The sequence below is a fragment of the Diorhabda sublineata genome, chromosome 1, assembly GCF_026230105.1.
Source record: "Diorhabda sublineata isolate icDioSubl1.1 chromosome 1, icDioSubl1.1, whole genome shotgun sequence".
NCBI classification, from domain to species: Eukaryota; Metazoa; Arthropoda; class Insecta; order Coleoptera; family Chrysomelidae; genus Diorhabda; species Diorhabda sublineata.
Genome location: NC_079474.1, coordinates 15,883,457 through 15,898,910, shown reverse-complemented (window position 1 = coordinate 15,898,910; position 15,454 = coordinate 15,883,457). Strand labels below are relative to the sequence as shown.

General features: G+C 33.9%; 1 protein-coding gene across 2 annotated transcripts in view; it reads right to left on the bottom strand.

The window, feature by feature from the left end:
- Window positions 1-15,454, bottom strand: part of LOC130444907 (formin-like protein) — an 88,581-nt gene that overhangs the window by 1,952 nt on the left and 71,175 nt on the right. For both annotated transcript variants that reach the window (XM_056780280.1, XM_056780274.1), the window contains 17 exons: window positions 12,647-12,708; window positions 10,485-10,673; window positions 7,744-7,844; window positions 7,621-7,691; window positions 6,894-7,001; window positions 6,768-6,838; window positions 6,550-6,676; window positions 5,170-5,422; window positions 4,463-4,810; window positions 4,128-4,403; window positions 3,912-4,064; window positions 3,595-3,831; window positions 2,613-2,898; window positions 2,325-2,505; window positions 1,042-1,200; window positions 462-730; window positions 199-402 (listed from right to left, as the gene is read on the bottom strand). In XM_056780280.1, the coding sequence (XP_056636258.1) occupies window positions 199-402; window positions 462-730; window positions 1,042-1,200; window positions 2,325-2,505; window positions 2,613-2,898; window positions 3,595-3,831; window positions 3,912-4,064; window positions 4,128-4,403; window positions 4,463-4,810; window positions 5,170-5,422; window positions 6,550-6,676; window positions 6,768-6,838; window positions 6,894-7,001; window positions 7,621-7,691; window positions 7,744-7,844; window positions 10,485-10,673; window positions 12,647-12,708 (3,095 nt within the window). The remainder of the gene's footprint in view (window positions 1-198; window positions 403-461; window positions 731-1,041; window positions 1,201-2,324; window positions 2,506-2,612; window positions 2,899-3,594; window positions 3,832-3,911; window positions 4,065-4,127; window positions 4,404-4,462; window positions 4,811-5,169; window positions 5,423-6,549; window positions 6,677-6,767; window positions 6,839-6,893; window positions 7,002-7,620; window positions 7,692-7,743; window positions 7,845-10,484; window positions 10,674-12,646; window positions 12,709-15,454) is intronic.

The window sequence follows — 15,454 nt, the reverse complement described above, 5'->3', positions numbered from 1 at the left end:
GTGTACTGTTTTTAATATATTAATGGTCCCAGTCCAGTCTGAAGTATAAAAAAATATGCATACGGATAATATTTTAGTTCCTATATCATACAAAGATTGGCAATTTCTAATAAATCACTAAATATTGGATGAATATTACAATAACCATTTCAAAATGTAACTAGATATTATATAGATTACTAGATATTATATCCTTACCTGGAGCTGGATTTTTGGATACCAGAAGCTTTAGATGAATAATTTGTTGGTTTCATATCAGTTTTTATACTGTCCGATCTTCTTGGAATGACACTTTTTTTATTTAGAGCACTGTCTTGGCTTGACTTTCGTTGATTAACAAGAGGTCTAGGCGTCTTTGAGCTAGGCAATGATTGTAATCTAGATGTTCTCACCGACGGTCTACTGTAAAAAAAATAAAAATGATTTTAATTTCTACTAAGTGGTTTGGATCAAATGCTCACCTATAATTTGGTAATGTCATTTCACTACTGGTACTAGAATCACCAGTTTTACTATCTACAGATATTTGTCGGATCGGCTTCGAGTTTGAATAACCTGTTACCACCATCTGCGTCGTCGAATCGATTACATCCGTATCATAATTACAACCTCCAGATGATGCGCCTTGACTTGGTGATTCCGACATAAGGCTCTGCGTTTCTTCGAAACCTTCATCGTTATCATGTTCTTTGGTTTTTCGAATAGGAATGTCGATTTTGTTTGATGTCGCCTATCAACATATTAGAAACTAATATATTGCAATTTATTCAACTGTATAAAAAAGGAAAAACACCTGCATTCATACGGATAAGTTTTTTTAATATTTTTTAAACTTTGTTTGTTATATGTAGTGCTCAATAAATTTCTTTATCTGTTTATTTGGAGAATAGAATATGAATAGAACAGAACAGATTTCTGTTATATTTTAAAAACATAAGCTTAGTTTTTATTTATGTTAAAATGGAAGACCCTTTTTATCAAGAACTATTATATCTGTTGCAACTATCCATGTTTACGTAGCAAAATGTATGGTAAACTTACCTTTGTCGTTTCAGGCGCAAGGTATGATATGTTTGAGTTTCTATTATTCAATTGTAGAGCCATCTCCACATCACTGGGTTTTATACCAGTTTGGTTTCTCCATCTTCTACCATTTTTCGTCTCTTGCTCGTTTTGGTTCCTCAATTTGTCTTGCCAAACCTATAAAACAAAAATCTATGAACAAGTAGAATAGTAATTGATGTAAATAATCTCGTCTTCGGATCACTTATTACTTCAAACCAGATTTTTATGGTTAATACAACAAAATATGTTATGAACCCAATTAGCTAGAGAGAAAGCTGTTAGACTTTTTTTTCTGATCACAAATTGGTATTGAATGAGTAAAAGACTTTTGTGAAGCAAAATGTTCTGCACCGACACGTTGTAACAACTTTTTTCATGAAGCAATCTGAGAAAAAACCTACGAGTCCACCGCATTCAGTGTTTATCTGGAAAGGGCACTAAAAATAGACCACAAATACTAGAATTGAAAAATTCAAAGCCAATTGCTGCCTCAGCAGTAGCAGAGCATGCATTAATACAACGACAATTTTAACATACACACAAATAACTTCAACGGATTAGAAGAATAGCTAAATACACTTAAACGTATATCAACCGTCACACAACAGTGTGACGATTCGCTCACTACCAGCTACCACTAACATCAGCATGCAACTTCTGAAGATGGCAACCATCCGAGTAGGCGGAACGTCACGTAAGTTATTTTAAGGTTCGTTCCAATCCATAAAAAAACCATCCTTGGTACGGTGACGATTCTGCGCAATAGAGATTACGTGTTCCAACTGGGCGGTTACCGTTATACGAACGATTGTTATTTGCGTTCCAACCGACTTAAGTATCGTTTGTGAACCGTTTAAAGAACGGTCTTTTCGATACTTGGTTGATAGCAAGTACCGTGCATGGCCGGAGATTGCGCAGAAAATATCTAGGTTTGTTCCAACCTCCTAGTTGAGACCGATCTTAGAACGGTTATCGGAAGCATTTGTATCAACTAAGTACAGAAAAGACCGTCCTGGAAACGGTTCACAAACGGTTGGAACGCAAAACAGATTGTTCGTTTAACGGTAACCGCCCGGTTGGAACTCGTAATCTCTATTGCGCAGAATCGTCACCGTACCAAGGACGGTTTTTTGATGGGTTGGAACAAACCTTCTATAAACGCTTCCGATAACCGTTCCAGCAACGGTCCAGACTAGCTGGTTGGAACAAACTTTTAGACGATGGTCTCATAGGCCAAGATACATTTAAGCGATGCTTACCTTTAATCTAGATTCTTTGTCTAATTCCGGTTCAACTGCTATCGGTTGCGATATTTCAATTTGACGGGGTGATTTGATAATTTGTGTTTCAGCAGCAACATTTTCTGTCGGGGAAGTAGTGATGATTTCTGGATTTTCTTGATTACGTTTATATCGCCTCGTTCGCCTCGTCGCAGAGTATCTGAAATACGAAGAACGAAATCATTCTGCAATAGTCTTCAAGATGTGAAAATTTTTTACTACTAATAAATGCCATGCAATAGAAATAGTGAGAAGCTTGTTTCTCACCTATCAAATTGTCCGTCACCAAGCACCAATCTATCTTCAGGTTCATCGGGAGTACCAACAGAAACCAGAGAACTATTACTTCTACCGGTTTTTCTGCTACACGGACCAGGCATTAGGGGTTCTCTTTTCTCAACAGGTGTCGGCGCAATAATTCTCCTTGTTGCCGGCGGTGTTTCAATATTGTCTTGGTCAATTTCTAATTTACTGTTATCAGACGAACCGTCTGAGCTCTGCAGCTGAGAATTGGGATGACTTTGAACAACAGGTGGAGAAATGAAAGTGGATTCTGAAACAACGATGTCATGTTATAGAATTTAAAAACTAATTTCAATCGAATGTAAATCAATTTAAAAATATGAATTTAGTTCACACTATATCACTATTTGAGCCGACATAATCAACACAGGACCCCTTATTGAGCAATAAGATCGGCGTTGTGGTGACAATGAAGTAAAGCAAAAAATCTATACAACAATCAAATTTTAGCGAAAGTTGAATAACTAAGATTTCCTAAGCACTTCTTTTTCTTCGAGCAACACATTCGCATAGTAGATGTTGTCTATGGTTTGCTCCCAGAATTTGATGGTTTAGAGACCTGTAGAAAATCTATCACCAGTTTAATTTTGTTTTGGAGGGTAGTTAACTAGGTTTTCGAATTATAGATAAAAGGGGTTCATCTTTATCTAACTAAAAACTTGTTTTTATAGTTTTTTACTAAATTAATCGCAATCTGCTAAAAGACGGTTAAACGATCTTCGAACCTCCCGCCTCGATATAATATTTTAAAGTTTGTATCCGCCCTCGTAAGGGAGGAAATGATCGATGGATGATATAAGAAAATAATTAACACCGTAGACGTTCAACAGATCAAAAACATGTGAAGCATCTCGGACAATGATGGTATACTGCTGACGATTCTTTGAAAATATTAATTCTTGTATAGAATAAAAGAATAATTATCAAATTTAATGAGACTACGAACCCGTGGGAGGTTTTCTAATGTATAATGTGAGTCTGTCGGATGGCATGCGTTCTCCAAGGGAGCTTATCAAATTTTTCCGATCTAGGGCTTTGTCTTCATCGATAGAATGTAACGATTTGTCTCTTGATAAAGTATGACGGTTCGTGAAAGTGTCGTCTTTCGTAGCTTCCGTGCTATTGGCCACGTTCAACGTAGATTTCCGCCACGCCGATTTGTCTTTTACTTGAAACTGGGCTTCTGAAATTATAAATAGTTTAATTCTGAGAAGTACAATAAAGCTCAAATCAAATATAAATGAATATTATTCTGATACTAACCTTCCACTGTTTCCATGGCACTAACCACATCAGTATTATCAATTGTATTAGACGGTTGCCAGGCTGGATTGATTTTCCTGTAGTTGGATTGACCACCACTGTAGACTTGTTTACCTTCTGGAAGAGTATCTAGAGTACTGCTCCTTTCACTTTCTAAATTAGACGAAAAATGACACATTACTTATTAGTTCGATTTTTAAATACAGAAAAATATACCTGAATCCATCTCTAGAGATCTGCGATTAGTTGTTCTTCTAATTCTTCGTTGTTCATCGGTGAGTTGATCGCTTTCATTAGCTTGTAACCAAGATTCGATTTTCTGTCTCCATTCTTTGGGTTTAGTTTCTTCTTCCGGTGCAGATAATATTGTTTTCTGTTCACTTAGGGGTGAGGGCGAAGATGGTCGTTCTCTATCGGCTGAAAAATCAGCCGATAGTAGCGCGGGTCTTTTTCTGGGCCCACTTCCTCTTGCTTTCCTAGCCCATGATCGATCTGTTGAAAATATTATTGATATTGATAAAATATACCATAAAAAAGATACGGTTTCTTACCCAAACTACCCCAAGATTTTCTTTCTCTATTATTGTTACCGCCGGAAGCTCTCAAGAAATCCATGAGATTACCTTCATCGTCCTCAGATAAAACTCTACTTCTTCTCCTTCGTAAGCTACCATTTGGCGTAATATCTGGAGATTTTTCTTCCTTTCCACCAACTATAGTTTCGTTTCCGTTACCATTAAACGATCCCAAACGGCGTCTAGAGAAAGACGGTGAACCGGATACTGAAATTTCGTCTTCTGAACCGTTTTTTCGACATTTATTTATTCGGAATGAAGATCTAGTATCGTAGATTTGCATGTCTATACTGAAGTCTGAGTCGGTACCTACTAGAGTTCCCACTGAAAAATATAATTTATACATTTAGATACATCTAAATGACGTTAGTATACTCAGAAGACGTTGACGACATAGTCATTGGGTCGATGGGACAAAATGTCAACCCAACGAGACTTGACTTGATAATGTGAAAGAATTTTACTAATCTGAGGTTGTAATCCAACGATTCTGGTTTAGATGTACCATAGGGTTGCTACTTGAGTTTTGAGATATGACAACAAATCTGACATTGACATAAAACACCATCTCGAGCCACCGTGTTTGTCGTCCAAAATCGGCTGTTATGCCGAACAACATCGATTGTGCAGCTCGATGTTTCCACCAAGAAATGATAATGTAATTTTTCGAGGATATAACTTACTTTGTCTTCTTTTTGTTGCGAGCAGCTCCTCTCTCTGCCTCCTCCTTTCGTTAGCTTGTTCTTCCTGTATTCTACGCCTTTCGTTTTCAGCCACCGCTTGTTTGAATTTACAATAGAACCCATGGAATATTCTAAAACATTCTTCCAATTTGAAAGAATTGACGTCTTCGCAAAAAAACTCCGATAACTCCCTTCTCACGTGTTCTAATTTTCCCAATTTTTTTTGTAGACCTGCTACCTCTATTTCTGCTATCTATAATAAAAAATCGTAATTAATGGATGCAGTCAAACTTCAACAACAATGGCTTTAACATATCTAATAATTCAATCTACATCTTGGAATTTCACTAAAAGCATCCAAATACTATTAAGAATATTATAAGTGAAAATCTTGAAATCGCTGACAGTATACTTTTCATTAGGTCTTCTTCTGAAACTACTGGTAACTTTATAATAACATTTTATTATGAAAAATATATTTTAGAGGACATAAATTTGGTTTAACGAGAACGGTTTGATAGAAGAATGACTTCTTAATCTCCTTCTAACTCCACGGATTATTTTGGATAGCTCGGAAGATCATCTGCCGTAGTAGTATTGGTAAAAGAAAATCAAGTCGACGATTTTTCTTCTATACTCTAAATTGTTGTAGGCCAACTCCTGATCGCCTATGAATCGAATTGTATTGAGTCGAGATCCAAATATACGCGGAATACTCCCAAGATGGACGAATCTGGACCTTGTAGAGGAATACATAATGTTATGGTCTCCAAGTTTTCGTGTACTTCAACATCCAACAAGCGAATTTGCGGTTATAGCGATCTTTGCTGCATTAAATTCAATCACATTGGTTTCACTCCGTTCCAAAATGTTTTCAACATCGGTATTGATGATGGCGATCTGCTGCTTCCTATGGATTTGTGTGTAAACCGAGTCTCCAGGGAATAATCACCTTTCTGAGGTGTGTCCATTCATAGTGATCGGAAGCTACTACATGCGCTGGTGACATAGGTCAGGAGATCCACGGTTGATCTACGTTTACGAAAGTCGTATTGATGGTGGATGATAAGATTTGCTGGTTAAAGACTTTCTCCATGATCTTGGCGATGACTGAGACTGAAGCAATCGGATTATAGTTATCGGGAACCGTGTTATAATCGAAGAAAACAATGATCACATCCTTGATTGACGAGCCTTTTTAGGACAAAGTAAATTAGTAGTTTTTCATTGAGGTTTCTCAATTTTTTATAAACATGGATATATTTCAACAATTTGTGTACTTTTTTTGGCACTTTTTTATGAAAAATAAAGATTTAAAAAATGTAAAATCATTCAGCTTTTTATCACAAAAAATATATTCGAAATACTTGATTTTCTCACCTGCAGAAAGTCGGTCATTTGCGCTTTGATTTCGGGTTCGGTGGTTGGAGTTTCTATCTGTTTCCTTATTTTTTTTATCCTTATATCTAAGGCATTAATTTCGTTGTGTAACTGTTCTACAGTCGTTCTAGAAATGATTAATAAACAATTTAAAGGAGTAAATAAATTAATAAGGAACCTGCACCGGATTGCGACTAATTTATGAATGAATAACTTACTTTGCTGCATCTTCCAGTACATTAATATTGTCAGTAAAAGAAACGAGATGCTTATTCCTTTTTTCGGCTTGCTAAAAATAATCGAAATTTTAATTTTCTTTCCAATTAGAATTCAACGATACTTACTAATGCTACAAAGTGAATGAGATTCATATTTGGTTTGTTAGCTCTGATGTCTGTAATTTTTTGTAAAGAAGATAATTTTACTCCAGCTGCATCCCCGGCGTATCCTCCCTTGAAAATTAATAGAATTAAACGATTTTTTATCACGCAAACCTAGTTATACATTCACTTCTTTTTTGCCATACTGATTTGCCATTGTACTTCAGTATTTATCCAAAATGAAATCCTAAAGATTTTTGGAATTGAAGAAGTGGTAGAAGCAGCAAATACAATCGAAATAATAAAAGTAAAAGACAAATAAAATAGAACATTTTCGATGAAACAAAACTAGTAGAACAAAGAGATAACAAACGAAGTTAATAAAAGAAATGAAACTAATAAAACAGAGCTATAAGAACAAACGATGAAAACGAAGAAAAACGAAAGCTTGAGAAGAAAGAAATGAAATTATATGGAAATCGATAATACTGAAAGCTGAAACTCTGGAAAGAGAAAAATTGAATAATATGAACTACAAGTCAACAATAATGATTAGCTAGAAGACGAATTAGGAAGATTCAACAGATATCAAATGCTACTGAAGGAAGTTAGGGGATTTGAAAATAAGAACAGAGATGGTACTACGGAAAAGGTTAAACTGGATGTGGAAACGAAATAATGAAAACCAGAGAGGAAAACCTACATAATTACGTTCGTTGTTTCAAAAAGGCGTATTGGAACTTTTACTTACCGCGTTCAAAAAATTTCCCGCAATGAGTATCATGTATAAAACTTCTTTTAAAGGTTTGTTTGTCATTAAGTCTGAAAATCGAATATCAGTTTACGTGCAATGATAAAAATTTTAATTTCGTACCTTGCGCAGCTATTATCATTGAATTAATACTCGGTTCTAAATATCCCATATTGGAAGCGAATTCTTCTTTCAATAACATACTTTCTATACGTAATTTATAGCTACAAAAAATTATTATAATTTATCGAAAAATATTTGAAATTTGAAAATTATGGTCATTCAATGGAAGCATACTCCTTGAAACTAGAGAAAAAAGTTTTTTTTTGGGTTTGTTATTAAATGACAAGACTTATTCTTATCTGGGTGATACATTTAACAAATCTCTTCTGGTTGAAGATACCCATTAAAGAGATTTATCTTGTCCAGAGTAATCATGAATAAGAATGACTATTTTGAAGACACGAATGAAATAATATCTGACGTCAATATTGATTATCAAAGATCTAAATAACGTACAAAAACGGAAAACGAATGATTTAGTTAACAATTTAAGATATACTGGTACAGTCTCAAAATTTGAAAGCAAAACGATAAAATCAAATAATGCGGTCGTGCCAAAAATGTAAGACTTACGAAAAACTCACAAACCAACTCTAATAATGAGGCCAATGGTGGATTGTATTGATTCCCCATCGTACAATATAGCAGTTTTTGTTAACAAGTTATTATCGTCAATAAACACGACGTTCATATATAATTTAAAAAATATATATGACTCAATTAAAGATATAACACTGAACAATGTTTATATTCTGATTTTCTTTGAATGGTAAACTCTAAAAACAATTGGAAAGCACAGCCATGGGTTGTTATCCTGCTAGTCCAGTTTTAGCAAGTTTAAAGCAACTACACTATCCACTTAAATTTCGTTAATATTTACGTTGATGATTATATTTTAGATAATTCAGAACGACAACTAAATATCTAGCGTCAAAAATAACGAAAGATGTAAGCATTAACGATGAAATTAAAAAGACAACAGAAGCAGTAGAAAAAGAGGTAAGGAAATACGTGAAAACACAATTTTTTAAGAGATTTGTCACTTAAATACTCTTGGAGACAGAAACATGAACAAAGCAAAAAAAATAGATATCGAGAATAGAGATCAAACATCTGGATATAGAAATTAAAATAGAAGATTGTTTGGACATGTTATAAGAATGGGAGAAGAACAAATCGTTAGGATAGTGAACGAAACAAGTACATGAAAAGAAAAACAAAAAAGAGGACAAAGATATACAAGAAATGAGCAAGTTAAGTTAGTGAATTGTGATTTACATTGTAGCTCAATTTCACACAAGCCTCACATCCGCAAGAATAGGAAAGCTCAGGATTAATTATAGTAAATAAGTAAGGGAAAAAACGACTTTTTACGGTTTTAATGATTGAATTTTTAGGAATTATGTTGTGATTTGTGAATATTCATCCTCAGTAATCTAGATTATAAACACCCCACAAAAATTATCGGATCACTCTTTATTTTTCAAATATGTTGCCTGTTTTTCGAATTTTATTATTATTACGAATTAAAATACCAATAGATACGCCTTTTGCAACATTTATTTTATATCAGTTTTATCTACAGAGGACAAAAAGTTTGATTTACCAAAACATAGAAAATATCAAAAAAAAATGTACAAAAAAATGAACGAGGCTTAAACCAAAACCAGCTAATGAATTTCTAATAGCGTGTGTTGTCGCCCCTCGCTCTAATTACAGCTTCCATTCGTCTTGGAAGGCCTCTAAAACAGGTTCTGGACGTATCCCTGTGGTATGTTTTGAAAAGAACATTTTGAAGGTCATCTACTGTTCTTATTGGTGCTGGATGTTGCTGAATTTGCCATCCTAGATGGTCCCAGACATTATATATTGGGTTAAGGTCCGGGCTACGTGCAGACCTCTTCTAAGTACTGCCAAACCACTCTAGCAGCGTGTGGACGAGCATTAGCACAGAGTTGTCACCGATATGAGGCATATAGGGTATTACATGCGGTTCTATGATATTGGTGCGACCCTCGAAAGAAATTCCTCCCCAAACCATGATAGAGCCCCCACCAAAAGCTTTCAGTTTGACAAAAATTAACCTGATCGTGCCGTTCACCACGTCGTCAATATACTGGTACACGCCTATCTGATGTAACAGACAAAATATTGGACCAATCTTGCTACTCGATGTTCTCTGGTAAGACGTGGACCTCTAGCTGACACTCTCTCGGGCTAATTCGAACTGTTTGTAGGCTTATTCGGACATTACGAGCCAACAGATCTGTTTGCAGTCTTCGAGCGGTGGTATGCCTAATTCTTAATGCCGTTAAGCTCAAATAACGATCATCCACTACCGAAGTTACCCTTCCGCGGCCTTGTCCAGGTCTTCTGGTTAGCTGCCCTGTTTCTTGGTAGCGAATAACAACTCTGGATATGGTGCTTTGTTGAACTCCAATTACCCCGGCGACGTATCTTTATCTGCTGCTTCATCATTCGTCACATATCTTGTTAAACGTTGAGGCACATCCATTATTAACAAAATAAATTCAAATTTTCACTATACAATGAAACATTTTGCTCAGAAAGTTCTCGATCTCAATGTATTCTCCAAGACAGAAATGATTTACTCGAGCATTTTTGCTTCCAAAAAAATTTGTAAGAAATGATGAGAAACCAGAAATATCTATTAAGTTGATACATATACAGATGGTCCCAAAAAAATAAAATTAAGTATTAAAAACTATATATATATTATTGACAAATTAAAAACCTACAGGTTTGTAGTTAAAAGGAATTAAACGTATTAAAATACTTACTTAGGTAGATTAGTGAGTTGGATTAGAAATTTTTCCGCGTTTCCCAATTTATTGAAATCTCCGTTGAATGATTTCAACATATCTAATTCATCAACTTCCGGTAAAACTTTAAGTAATCCCTTCAGTTTTTCAGTACCTATTTCAGCGTGTTCACCGTTTCGAATTAATTGTATTATATCTTCATTGGTACTGGAAAATAAAAAAAAAAGTGGCACAAAAAACGTCCAGATTTCATTCTTATCTATGATATATATTCAATAATATTAAATGGAGCCGCTAATCTAGGAAGGATAAAGCTCGGCAACACTCTTAATACTCTTTAGAATTGAAGGTATTCGATGTTTTTTCGAGCGTTTCAAAAAATGTCTGCCCAAGAAACTATCAAGTTGTAGAAGTTTCGGTTTACCTTATAAAAAGAATGAAATTTTCATTAACGTGTGCTCAGAAATAAATATATTAATATATTTGTCAATTCCGTAGCTTTATACAATCTTATTGTGCTCGATGTCTGCTTGTAAAACCTCATTCCAAGCGGTTTTTTACCGAGGATTTTGAAAATTGGTCAGTTTCATCTTATACAAATGAGATTTGAATCTAGTGGCACGCCAAAACGATAAGGCCCGTTTATAGTCTCGATTGGTTAGTTGTTGCACGTGTGGGCATTGGCCTTAGTTGACCAGTTGGTCTTAGTAACCATATGAAAACAAATAAAGACCAAGATGGTGGGATGGTAGACTTGCGTATCATTTCCTAGACCTTTTGATATATTAATGCATCTAAATGTTAGGTTAGGTTATATTTTGGGTGTCTTTTGTTTTAAAATTAGTTTTTTTATAAATAATTTTGGGAGTAAAGATAAAATTCGACATAAAAACAGAATGGTATTCGAAATCAACTTGGTCATCAAGATATTTGAACTTCAATTCATGTCACAAAAAAGATTAGCGATCTGTCCAACTATCAGATCCCAAATTTAGATGTTTAGCTGTTCAAAAAGCAAAAATTGCATTGAAAGAAGATAATTATCCGGAAAAAAGAAAAAATAATTCAAGAAAAGGATAAACGGACACTACAATCAATTTAAAAACAGAACAGGAACGAAACATCAAAAGAGAAAACATTTTTCCCTATGTACAAGGACTTTCTCAACAATTATCGAATTATTTCAATAAATATGATATTAGTATAAGTTATGAAGGACATAATACGTCAAATATTTCACTAAATTGAAATCTAAAACACCAAAAAACAAAAGAAGTACTAATTGTGAGGCTGTCTACATAGGGCAAACATCTCAGTATTTAGAAAATAGACAAAAAGATCATCAATTCGTTAAAAAAACATAAAGCTGTATTGACTAACCATGAGTATTTTAATTCACATAGAGGTTAATCTCAAATATTTCCGAAATTTACTATATTTGATTGATAATAAAATGAATTACATGAAATAACATGCTATTACATAATTTCTCGAAATTTGTTAATACCTTGCACTTTCATAAAGCTTAAAAATATATACGAAACTCAATGAATAGGGCAGACATCTCAGTATTTAGAAAATAGACTAAAAGATCATCAATACGATAAAAAAAATAAAACTGCATTACCACGAACCATGAAATATCAAAAAAACATAAAATCAATTATAAAGATTCAAAAATTATTGGAACGGAATCTAATACACGAAAAAGATAATTTTTAGAAATGGTTTACGTTCATAAAAACTAAAGAACTATAAATTTATAATTTTATTGAGAAAAAATTAATTTTTCTTATTAGAACAAATTTCTATTTCGATATTCATGATGAAGGTGATCTTTGATTAATATAAATACGCAAATTGTCAGTGTCATATTTTGATAAACACTGAAGTTAAGTCGAAACGTCAAATTTTATCTTTCCCCCAAAAGTTTTTAAACGGAAGAGACCTAAAATCGAGAACATTTAGATGCGTTACAATATTTTAGTTTATATCAAAATGACCATAAATGAATGATCCTCACAATTAACTAGGAAGATTCTGTAATAAGGAAAAATTGATTTGGACGTAAGTTACTACCACTTTCTGAATGGATAAATCTTTTGATTCATGCTGACGAAATTGAACGCGAGTTATTTATTTGGTTAATTTATACAAATAGTTAACGAAATTTTATATACCTTCTGAATTGTTTTAAGAAGATATTCACGTTCAAGCTCCTTTTTCCATCTAGAAGCGTAATCTGGAAAAATATTCAAATTATTGTAATTAAATTTTTGTTTCTCAAAATAACCAAACTTCATTTGGGAACCAAAAAATATTGTCAGACGTTTACTAAAATTGCTAACTTCAATGGGGTACTGATATATGGGAAGCAATAAAATGGTTTCTCAAAATATATACAGGATGATTGATTAAAATGATAAAGTTCAAGGCCTCCTTCGTCCTTTAACGTATTGTAGGCCTTAGGCATGCAGTTTCCAACTTGTCATCCTTGAGATGTTGATGTCCATGAATCCATCCATCTTTTTGGAGGTCTTCCTAAAAGTCGTCGTTGTCCCTGATTTACTATCCCGTGCGATCCTTGTTAATTTTTCTCTGCTCATCTTGCCCACGTGTTCGTTCCAAGCTCTTCTACGTTTACGTCCCCATCTGACTATGTCTTCCACCTCAATTCGTGTCTTATATATTTTATTTAATATTTGAAATTAGCCTTACTCCCCCAATTACAATATTATAGGGGTTGTGATATGTTCTACGGGGTATTTAGATTAGTTGTTATAATTGATTTTCCACAAAAAGTTCAATACCCTGTACAATGTAAGAAAAATTTAAGAACAAAAAAACATTTGAATAGTCGTGGAAGTTCTAGTAAATTATTTGAAACAGAGTGAATCATAATACATTATTTTCTCGTGTTTTTTTTTTCAAATGAATCACCTTGTATTATTATGTATCGATAAGCACTACCAACAAATTTATTTTTTTATCAAACATTCGCTATATCTTATATATAAGTATTAGTTTTTTTGCAGAAAGTGTTTCATTTTAAATAATGTGGCAAAACATTTTGGAACACCCTCAAAGATTCCAAATAATTTCGGAACGTGAAGACTAATGAAGGACAAAGGAGGCATCTAGAGAACACCAGCGTTGATCTGGATTAGGCTATTAAAACAACAAAGTAAAAGTATGATCCGATACAAATATATATTCCCTGAAACTTATTCGACGTCCATTATTTTATAGTTTGTATCTAATAGTGTAATAGAGGTAAATAATCCAAAACAACCCTTTTAACAGCGGCGCATCATCTTCAATTACTCATTTATTATTATGAATTCTAACCTCATTAAGTTATCGTTGGTATAAATTGTCTGTGTTTACTATTTCTATCAGTTTTATAGATTCAACTTCAGCTTCATTGAGGTATCGTATTCAATTATTTATTATTTAATTATTATTAATGTATATTTAATTAATTTTATAATTATTATTGTATATTGTAAGAACTAATATATAAAGAAGCTTGTAAAACTAATACTTCGTTCATTCAATTTGATATTCGTCTAGTACGCCAGTCAGATTAGTGTAACCACTTGTAACTTTAAATTATTAAATCCTCTGTTTGTTGAATAAATTGATTTATTTAATTATGTAAGCATTTTTATATTTTAATTCGAATTTCGCGCTCTAGAAAGGGAATTTGGAGAGGTTAGGCTGGTAATACCGATCGAGACTTGCGTCAGACACAATAGAAATAAAGATCCTTTTGAAAAAGTTTTTTTGAATTTATTCTGGCCATCCAAGAAAGAAGTTTACAATTATAGCCACAAATAATTATTAGCGTAGCTTTAACCACTCCTTTATGTAGAATTTTATTGAAGAAACATATCAATTTTCTCGCCAGAACTTTTGTCATTTCTCAATTCGTTAAAGATTTAAAGTTTTTCATTTGTGAACTGCCTTCTCCACTTTTTCTGATTTTTTGATTTTTTCTGCTTGAGCTTAACACGTTTTGATGCTTGCACGTTTTTCCGTGACATCTTAGCTGCGAGAATCGATGGTAAATGAGCATTTAGGTTCATTGGGATTAATTTATCTCATCTTTTTACATCAGTTTCATCTTAATCATATGATAATGAACTACGGAAAATACATATAGAATGCTAATTACTAAGTTATTCTTTGGTCTGATCAATTGATTCAAATATTAACTAATATTTGCACGTGTTTACGACGAACGACCTCCTAACCTAGTTATTTATACCAATATCTAAATATTGTTGACTTTGCTCATTAGACACGTCTAAATTGATGTTGATATTGAACAACTCGTATATTCAAACTATTATATAACTCACGTTCGAATAATCCATCTCATAGTTACCGCGTATCGATTAGAGAATATAAATTGACGACGTTGTACGAGGTCTGGCTATTAAATAACGAGACTGGTTACGAAAAAGGGTTTTATCATAAAAATTATTCTACAATCGAATGCTCCCCTTCAATATACCACTCACCTTTCCATAAGTTTTTTCCATTGATCGAAGCAGTGCTGGAAGTCTTCGTTGGAGAAGCTCTGGTTTACTTCTTCCTCAAATCGGGTCCCTTTCAAAGCAGAAACAAAAAAAAAGTCGCATGGTGCCGAATCTGGTGAGTACGACCCAAATACTGCTTCACGGATGGTGCGTTGTCTTGGTGCAAACTCGGGTCGTTTTTTACCAATTCTTTCTCGCAGTGTTGCCAAAACTGGAAACGTATGGAAAGATACGTTTTTTCCATTGATCGAAACAGTACTGGAAGTCCTCTGGTTTACCACCTCTATCGACTCAAATCGGGTCCAAGTCAAAGCGGATCTTTTTCTAACCTTTCAAAGAAATCTGAGCAGACCCGTTGACGCAAGAGCAGTTTCTTTATCGGCGTTTACAGTCTCGGCAATCATCCGGATGTTCATTCGGGGATCTGCACGCACAATTTGGTTG